This window comes from Bos javanicus, chromosome 11 (assembly GCF_032452875.1).
Source record: "Bos javanicus breed banteng chromosome 11, ARS-OSU_banteng_1.0, whole genome shotgun sequence".
Taxonomy (NCBI): Eukaryota; Metazoa; Chordata; class Mammalia; order Artiodactyla; family Bovidae; genus Bos; species Bos javanicus.
The window spans coordinates 71,654,476-71,665,065 of NC_083878.1; the positions used below are offsets into that span (position 1 = coordinate 71,654,476).

Here is a 10,590-nt window from a genome sequence, read left to right on the forward strand (position 1 = left end):
AGCCTATGTCTATTAAGGAAATTTAATCTGTACTTGAAAGTAGTTTCATTGGAGAATTCCATCAAACATTTAAGGAAGATATAATATGAATTCTTCAGAAACCATTCCCAAATACTAAGGAAAATGGTTCACAATTTTCCTTCACTATTCTTTCACAACTCATTCTATTCTGAAATCAGTTTTGCTATGATGCTAAAACCAGTAAAAAGCATAAGAGAAACTACAAACCAGTATCATTCATGAACATAAATGCAAAATTCTAAACAGTTTTAGCAAGTTGAATCATCAACATATTAAAAAGCTAATACATCATGACCAATTGGAGTTTATATCAGAGATGCAAGATAACCTGAATATTCAAAAGTTAATCACCATATTAGTAAAATTTTTTTAAAATCACATGATCATCTCAATAGATGAAGAAAGTATTTGCCAAAATACAACATCCGTTTTTTTATTTTAAAACAAAACAAAAACCTCTCAATTAATTAGGAATAGAAAGGAACTTTTTAAACTGATAAAGGGTATCTATGAAAAATATACAGCCAACATTATAGTTAAGGGTGAAAGACTTTACACTTTCCCCTAAAATCTGGACATGGCAAGAATATATGCTTTCATCACTTGAATCCAACAAGATTCTCATCAATGCACTAAAGTAAGAAAAAGAAACATGGGGGGATTTTATTTTCAATAGATGAGCAATAAAGAGAAAAAGAAAGTTAAATATGTGTACTACAAATTAACATCAAAATATGAAATATTCAGAGATTTATTTAACACAAATTGTATAAGACCTGTTCACTAAAAACTATGAAATACTTAAAGAAATTAAAGAAGACCTAAATAAATGAAGAGGTTATCATTTTTCATCCATTGGAAGACTTGATGTTATTAAGGTCCACAAATCGACCTCCAGATTCAAGGAAGTCTCAGCAGGATTTCTGTAGACAATTGACAAACTGATTCTAAAATTTCTATGGAAACAGAAATAGTAGAAGTAGTAGGATTCCTGTACCTGATTTAAAGATTTACTACAAGGCTATTACAATCAAGGCAGTGTTATATTCACGTAAGAACAGACATAATAAGTGGGATACAATGTAAACTTCAAAAATGGGCCCACATTTGATTAACACAGATATGGTCAGAGTTAACCCAAAATGGATCAAAATGTTAAAGATAAAAGTGGAAAGCTTCTAGGATAAAACCTTTAAGACCTTCAGGTAGACAAAGACTGCTTAAACAAGAAGTCAAAAGCATAAACAGTAAAACAAAAAAACTGTTCAATTGGACTTCATCAAAGTTAAAAACTTTTGCTCTTAAAAAGATACCATAAAAAAAATGAAAAGAAAAGCCACATACTATTAGAAAATATTGACAAGATGACAAACAACTTCTTTCCAGACTATATAAAGAACATATAACTCAACAAAAAGACCAACAATCCAATCAAAACATTGAGCAAAACATCTGAACAGTTAAGAAAAGATATATGAATAGCCAATATGCACATGAGAATGCAAATCAAAACCACAAGGAGACACTACACACATCCACCAGAACAGATACGATTTAAAAGACCAGCAATACCAAACATTGGCATGACTATGAAATATGGTTGCAAATTGCTCGTAACTAGAATGCAAAATAGTATAATCACTTTAGAAAACAGTTTAACCATTAACAGAGTTTACAATACAGCAATACCACTCCTAGATATTTACCCCCCAAAATGAAAAAACGTATCTCAACAAAAAGATGTGAACAAAAATTTAACAGCACCGTTATGAATATTAGCCAAAAACTAGAAATAACTCAAATAACCTTCAACTGATGAATGATTAAAAAAAAAAAAAAAAGAAGCTGTGGTATATCCATACAATTACAATGTTCTACCATTTGGTAATACAAGGAACAAAGTACCCATATAGGAATAATACGGATGAATCTCAAAAACATCAGGCTGAATAAAAGCAGCCATACACCAAAAACTACATAGTATATGCTTCCATTTATATGAAATTCTAACTAAATTAGGAAGGACTGTTTTACAATTTCAGAGAGAAGATAAAGATCATGGGTTGGGGGATGATGGTGGAAGGGAATGACAGGGAGGAAAGAAAATGTTCTATTATATTTGGAGGATGAAAATGTTCTACACTTTGTAGTGTAGTTAAATAGCTATTTCTAACTGCCAAAATGTACGGAACTGTACATTAAAATGGGTATTTTGTTTTATATAAATTATACCTCTATAAAGTTAATACAAAAATGTGGGATATAAATTTCTATTCCAAACTTACTGTGTGATTGAATGAGAACATGTATAAAAATAAGTCTAATACTCTATAAAATATATGTTCAATAAGTTACTTTCAACAATTATATCATTTTTAATATATAATAATCAGCATCAAAACCAGATTTAAACATATACAGTTAGCTATAACTAAGTTCACTTTACAAAATTTTAACAATGTTAGTTGCTATTCTTAAAAATTCTTCTAACATTCCATGAATTTCAAGAAAAAACATTCTGAAATACCAAGACAAAGGAATCCTCAAAGTTTAAGGGAGAGTTAATGTCTAATCCACAAAATTAGCACTTTTTACTTGCCTTTCAATGAGCATTTTTTAGAACAGTCACTAAATCAAAGGTGACCTGCCTCCCTAATTAGCCTCTAAAAATACCTTGAATGCTAGATAATAATAATCCTTAAGTAAATGAATCTTTTAAAAAGATAAAAATAAAGTAAAATGAACTATGCTACCAAGGAAAATTATAATGCTTCTCAGCATGATGCCAAACTAAATCCCTGGACTGTACATCCAACTTTTTGCTTAGCGCAACTGTTACAAGTCCTAGTAAAAGTCCTGGTTCGCTCCTCCTCTCCTTGCAGGTGATCCTAAAGACAAGAAGAGTGCTGGCCAAGGAGCCCTGTAGAGAGTACAGCCACTGGAGAGGCAGGCTGGTGAGTGCGAGTGAAGAACCAAATATGTCACAGAACTGTCAGGCCATTTTACTATTTCTTTGGTCCGTCCTGAAAGTGAAAGTTGCCCAGTCATGTCCGATTCTTAGGGACCCCATGGACCGTATAGTCCATGGAATTCTCCAGGCCAGAACACTGGAGTGGGTAGCCTCTCCCTTCTCCAGGGGATCTTCCCAAACCAGAGATCGAACCCAGGTCTCCCACATTGCAGGCGGATTCTTTACCAGCTGAACCACAAGGGAAGCCTATCTGGAGTAGGTAGCCTATCCCTTCTCCAGGGCATCTTCCCAACCCAGGAATGGAACCAGGGTCTCCTGCATTGCAGGCAGATTCTTTACCAACTGAGCTATCAGGAAGTCCTACTGAAGACTAAAGGGCTTCCCTGGCAGCTCAGAGGATAAAGAATCCACCTGCAATGCGGGTTCGAGCCGTGAGTTGGAAAGATCTCCTAGAGGAGGGCATGGCAACCCACTCCAGTATTCTTGCCTGGAGAATCCCATGGACAGAGGAGCTTGGCAAGCTACAGTCCATGGGGCCGCAAAGTCAGACACAACTGAGCAACTAAGCACAAACACTGAAGACTAAACAGTGTGAACAAAGGCAGAAAGAGGACAAGCAGGATATCTGAGAAGGACAACAAGCAAATCATTTGTACAGGCTTTTGACTGGGACTGTCATCAGCTGAGGTCCATGAAGGGGGCCCATGGAGGGGCTGGAAGGGCAGATTGTGACAGTGTTAATGCTAGGCTGCGGGATTTGGCTGCTAAAATATTGAAGGGAAGAGGGGAAAGACTACGTGGTTAACATTTCCCAAGCAGATTATTTAGAACTTTTTCATAAAATAACACTGTCATCACAACAAAACTGCCAACAGCTGCAGCCACAGCAGCCAGCCTTTGGATGTACCAAAGTTCAAAACACAAGGTATGAGAACAAACCTAAGGGAAGTGCAAGATTCTTTTAGATATATCAACAGAACCCTAGTATCTCCTTCAGCTGAGGCAACAAACTTCTCCACAACACCACTGGGACCTTCTGGTGTTACCAGTTTGGGGTTTAGTTTCTGTTTGACAGTCATCAGTATGAAGACCTTGAGTGTCTCTACACAGTACTACATAAGTGAAGTCTTAGAGGACAAAGAGGAGGGAAAGAGAGTATTCTGAGTTTACTATGCTGACTGGCTAAGACAAAGTAATATATAATAGACCTGAGATGAAAGAAGCACACACACACACGCACACACACACACACACACATAAAGCAGCCAAACTACTTGAGACAGAATCAAAAATGAAGCTGAATTTCAAGATTCAGTAAAGCAGAAATTCGGGAACACTATTTGCAATTTGCCTATAAAAATTTTTGTATGTGTCTGACTATTGTTCAATTAAATGGTGCATTCTACTGAAATAGGAGCTCTGAGATTGATTTCTTTTTCTTGTAATAATTCTCAAAAAAAATTTAAATTTAGTGATGTAGTATCAAAGCTTTGGAAACGAACAGTAATTTTATACTGTTCCTCTGAAGACATGGAAGAGGATAATAATATATTATTCAAATCATTATCTTTTTTTTTTTTTTCACTTTTTCCTGTGGGAAAAAAAGCTTTTCCTCTGGGAAAGTCTTTCAACTTCAAAACCTTTGGAGATAATTTTTTTGGCATGACTTCTTGACTCTGTCACAAATGGCTTTGAAATATTCATCATTCCTCTCAGATGATAAACAATGGCATTGCTTCTGTTGCTAAAGACAAAGGGAAAATGTCTCTAGTTTCACTTGGAAGCTCTTTAGAAAGAACTCCTGAAACAGTGTGATAGATAGGTTCCTGGGTACCTGCCCACCCCATGCTCATTTTGTGTTAAACTGGCCTCTAGTACCCAAGCCATTAACCAAAACTCTTGACCATATGACTGGATCACAAGTGAACACCCAGCCCAAGATGCCAATCAGACCCTCTCTCCCAGGAATTTAGACCATAGGCTGTCTCTGCTGGCCATGAGCTTAGTCACCATGTCCTAGGGGAGCTCAGGAAGTCATTTCTACTCTCTGTGAGGAGAAACAGAAATTTGGTGGAAAAAGAGTAAAGTGGGGACATATGTATACCTGTGGATGATTCATGTTGATGTATGGCAGAAACCAACACAACATTATAAAGCAATTATCCTCCAATTAAAAATAAATAAAATTTTTTATAAAGAATAAAGTGAATATGATGACAAGAAAATATGTTACAGGACAAAGACACTCAAGAACACAGATACTGCCTGGTTACTATTGTGCCCACCATCCTTCCAGTCCCTACAAGGCCTGGTTATACTTCCTGTCCGTGGGCACCATGGAATTCACTTAATTCCTTATAAAGACAAACAAACAAACTCCTTAGTTTATGTTTGTTCCAATGGGTTTCTTATAACCAAACAGTCCCTGATTAAAACAAATTGTCAGTATTAAAAACAGCAATTTTAAACAAAAGATAATTTCATATTTGAAACCAATGTTAGGAAATCTTTTGATTTACTAGCCACAGATTTGCTTTATAAAACTTAAAATATTTCCATTATCTCTCTTTAGAGTTATGAAATAGTGCTGTTCAAAAAACCTGTAAAATTGAGAATATTTCAGGATTCTGCCACTTCATCAAACCTCTCAGTGTTATATCCAAAGAATGAGCATGGTTCATTCATTTCACAAACATGTATTTAGTCCCTCTAAATGCCAGGTACAGACTGGAAATAAAATATGAGATACAGACTGGAAATAAAATGATCAAAACAGCCTCACTACCACCCTATTTAAATAGGATACACAAAAGCACAAACACAATAATTTTTTCAAGAGTTAAGTGCTACAGAGCATGACAGTTATTACAAATACACATATACATGACTCTCATCTTCCTCTGTGAATTTGGCTGTACCTTGCATATTTTGAGTCATTTCAGTGGCACTATCCTAGACATTACTATTTGTTTTATTTAAATCAATTTGATCACTGAAGAGTCACTTTTCCAATCCTCTTTAAGTAAGTACTAGTTATTTCTTCTACAATCATGCAATTCAAGGACTTCTCTTCAATTCAGATATCCTTTGGTATTTTCCATGAGAATCTAACACAAATTGGCACCTCTTTCAACACCCAACAGTTTTATCTTCACATTAAAAAGAGCTGAGGAAACGTCATTCTTAATGCACAATAATCTTCTGTGGTTTTTTTTTTTAATGTCTATTATTTCATTATACATACAGGTAATTCTTAGGAATCAATTCATAAATTTACAGGTAGAAATATGCCCTCTCCTTTGTCTTTCATTTTCACTATTATTAACTGCAAAGCTTCCTTTATTCAGCTTCCTTTATTCCAGATGAAACATTTATAGAAGAACTATTTCCTAGTACATAAAATATTCCAAAATATAAAATTTAGTCACACATTATTTTCATTAATCTGCTTTGAGAAGGCACAGTAAAATATATAAAGAAAATGGAAACAGACTCCAAATCTGCAAAATACTGTATGTCCTTCCCGTTTTCTGAATTGTTATGAGCAATGTTCCAATTACAAATTCCTTGTGTAATAAATAACTTCTAAAGATTGAATTTCTGTTGAATTCTGTTGGCTGATACACGTAACAGAATGTCACATTCTTTACTACACTATACTTCAACCAACAAAAATCTGAACACTAAGATTCAAAAATTCATGCATGCATTCATCACATTCCTTCAATAAATATCTAACTGAATATCATTACAGTGCTAGGGTCTGAAGATATAATTTGATAAACAAAATAAACAAAAAGGTCTCCATTTCTAACTTCTCTGAGTTTAAAGTTATGTAATAAGTAAACTCCAAATACTTTGATTCAGCCTTGGTTAAAATTATAGTTTAAATCTCATACCACAAGTTTTCAATGAGAACCGTTAGATAAAGAAGCTTTTTACATTACTACTACCATTGATGCATCATAATTCAACAAACTCCGCTTAGAAACGTTTACTGTCAGCCCTCCATATTTATGGATGCAAAACGCATGACTATGGAGGACCGAATGTTCTATGTCATTTTATCTAAGGGACTTGAGTATCTGCAGGGGCTTCTGGAACCAATCCCATCGATACCAAGGGATAAACTGTATAAAATACTGTAAAGAGATTTAATTTTGAAATAATTTAAATAAGTACAGTTACAAAGAGAGAAACTTTAATTGCCATGGCCTAAAAGTTACACAAATTAAGGAAAGCAAAATAACCTTGCTATATAATCACGGACATTAGGTGGGCAGATTCACAAAACACCAGTCCAATAAGTTCAATGGATCGTCACTTGAATTTTAACTAGGTGTTTGAAGGGTTTGTTCATCTGTTTTGACTTTATGTATATAAATTTTTCTAGTTTATACTATCAGACAGCAATAACTTGTTTCAAAATTTATGCAGTTGGTTTCAGTTATTTTGATGATTCTATCCTATTTTAACATCAAAAGATATTAAAAAACAATTTCCATCTGTAAATCTAAAGAGGTTTTAGTTTGGCCTCCATATTGAAGCACTGAGGCACCTCAAAGGGTATCGATTTGAGAGTTTTTCAGATAATTTTTTAACACAAGGTCAAACCCAAGAGAATAAAGGTGAATTCTACAGTGATAACCACAGGAGCAGGCCTGCAAGGTAATCAGTCAAGCAATTTATAGACAAAGCACATACGGCAATTACAGATTTAGAACAGACAATAAGTTATCAACTTTGACAATGCAAAAGGAAAATAACAGAAGACAAAAACTGAAAGGTGAAGGAGGACAGGGGTTAATATCATCATCTTACACAGTGGGGAGCCAAAAGACACAGTCTATGGCTACTGCTGCTGCTGCTAAGTCACTTCAGTCGTATCCGACTCTGTGTGACCCCATAGACAGCAGCCCACCAGGCTCCTCTGTCCCTGGGATTCTCCAGGCAAGAATACTGGAGTGGGTTGCCAGTTCCTTCTCCAACGCATGCATGCATGCATGCTAAGTCGCTTCAGTCGTGTCCGATTCTGTGTGACCCTATGGACAGCAGCCCACCAGGCTCCTCTGTCCATGGGATTCTCTAGGCAAGAATACTGGCTAATGGGAAACTAAACAAAAGCACACTAAGTGAGCATCATTATTGCACAGAGATTTTGCTTAAGAACCAACAGTGGTAACTGTGTGCCAGGCATATACTAAGAATTTTTAGGAGCTGTTCATTTAACTATACAATACAATGCTTTAAATGAGTCTTTAAAAAAAAGAAGGAACTTCCCTGGCAGTCCAATGGTTAGGACTTTGCTTTCCAATGCAGGGTGTGGGGGTTCCAGCCATGGTCAGGGAACTAAGATCCCACATGCCTTGGGACCAAAAAAGCAAAACATAAAAAAAGAGAAGCAAAACTGCAACAAATTCAATAAAGGCTTTAAAAGTGGTCCACATCAAACAATCTTTAAAAAAAAATTGAAGCTACAGGGTAACCAATCAGCTCAAATCAGTCACTCGGTCATGTCTGACTCTTTAAGACCCCATGGACTGCAGCACGCCAGGCTTCCCTGTCCATCACCAATTCCCGGAGTTTGCTCAAACTCATGTCCGCTGAGTCAGTGATGCCATCCAACCATCTCATCCTCTGTTGCCCTTTTCTCCTGCTTTCAATCTTTCCCAGCATCAGGGTCATTTCCAATAAGTCAGTTCTTTGCATCAGGTAGCCAAAGTATTGGAGTTTCAGCTTCAGCATCAGTCCTTCTAATGAATATTCAGGACTGATTTCCTTTAGGATGGACTGGTTGGATCTCCTTACAGTCCAAGGGACTCTCAAGAGTCTTCTCCAACACCACAGTTCAAAAGCATCAATTCTTTGGCGAAAGCTTTCTTTACAGTCCAACTCTCACATCCATGACTACTGGAAAAACCATAGCTTTGGCTAGACAGACCTTCGTTTGCAAAGTAATGTCTCTGCTTTTTAATACATTGTCTAGGTTGGTCATAGCTTTTCTTCCAAGGAGCAAGCGTCTTTTAATTTCATGGCTGCAGTCACCATCTGCAGTGATTTTGGAGCCCAAGAAAATAAAGTCTCTCACTGTTCCCTTGTTTCCCAATATAGGAACCAACAGTGGTGATATAATCACAATAATGTAACTTTATAAGATGAAGATGACAAGAGAGAAATAAATGGTACAATGAAAACAGGCCAATACCTCATTCATCAGTGCAGGAAGTCAAAAGATAGTAACATCTAAAACTGATAAGCCAAGAAACAGAGGCATAAGCATATTACTTAGATATATGGAGATCATCCCAAGGAGAACTAGACACTGAAACAATTTTTTTTAAGGTTTTAAGTGGTTCCTTTGAGACATAGGTCTAGGATTGGAGAGAAATGGGACAGAGGACCACTGCTTTCATATGTTAAAAAATTCTGAACTACTTACATTTTTTACCACATTAATGATTTACTTTGATCATTTCTTTCAAATTTAGTTAATAATATTTTTCCCCAAAAGAGTAGCAATCTGATCTGTCCTACTATCTCAGGCAGGTGAAATTCTTTTCTATTTTAATGGTTTCCAGAGAATGATCTAACAATAAAAGGTTAACAGGTCAGCACGTCACAAATTTTTCAGTTCATGTTTCAATTGGTAAATTAATATAGAGTGATTCTACAAATATTAAGATGTGGCCTTTCCTGGTCTAAAATGGCAAAACACACAGTCCATGGTCTGAAAGGTACTGTTTGCCCATCTGTCCCACCTTCAATATCTTTGTTCTTTATTCCTCTTTGTAAGACAAGTCAGACTTTCATACCCTGTTCAGTAGAATGGTTTCAAGGGAAAATTCCTGATGAGAGTACTGATACTACCCAACCAAAGCGATCATCATCTCCATCATCACAGGCTACAGCTTTAGTCCTGGTGATTACGGCAGAGAAGTGCTGACGCAACCCAGGCAAGTGCTGCAGATGGTGGACTAAATCCAACAGGAGGTCTTGCATATTATTCATCGAGGTCACAAACCAGAGTTTCAAGAGCTCAAGGCAGCCCACACACACACATTTGGTTTGGCCTACATAATGCTGGCCCACACTGTAATTTTGAAGAAGTGGCCAATGTCTAAAACTGAGAGAATTCAAATAAAAATGCAGATTTCCACCTTTTCTCAATGAATCAGTAATGGTAACCCCTCAAAACTGGGTTGAGTGCTCCAACTTGCCACCCCTAGCCTACTTCCCTCATTCATGTTACCAGTCTGGCCTTATAGTCATTTATATTTCTGATCTTTGCTATAAAAAACACATGCATGCCCACTTGACCACAACTTACTGCCTGCCAACTGTCTTACTTTGACTAAAACTAGGACTGAAAGACAAATTTTCAAAAAATGGTAAATCCTTCTGATTGATATCTTACGAGATATCACTTAAAAGCCAGAAATAAAAACACTAAAGCACAAAGTCCAATAGCTAGCACTGTAATCTACATTTTCAGTAAAATAGTCATCATTTACTTACATTTTAATGTCTCTCCAGCATATGGTATATGCAACTTAAATCGGTCACAGTTGGGTCCAGGAGTCAATGACGTGCAGCTTTTT

General features: G+C 36.2%; 1 protein-coding gene across 5 annotated transcripts in view; it reads right to left on the reverse strand.

The window, feature by feature from the left end:
- The window catches only part of BABAM2 (BRISC and BRCA1 A complex member 2), a 438,330-nt gene that overhangs the window by 368,236 nt on the left and 59,504 nt on the right, over nucleotides 1–10,590 (reverse strand). For all 5 annotated transcript variants that reach the window (XM_061431264.1, XM_061431265.1, XM_061431268.1 and 2 more), the window contains exon 3: nucleotides 10,508–10,584. In XM_061431264.1, coding sequence (XP_061287248.1) covers nucleotides 10,508–10,584 — 77 coding nt within the window. The remainder of the gene's footprint in view (nucleotides 1–10,507; nucleotides 10,585–10,590) is intronic.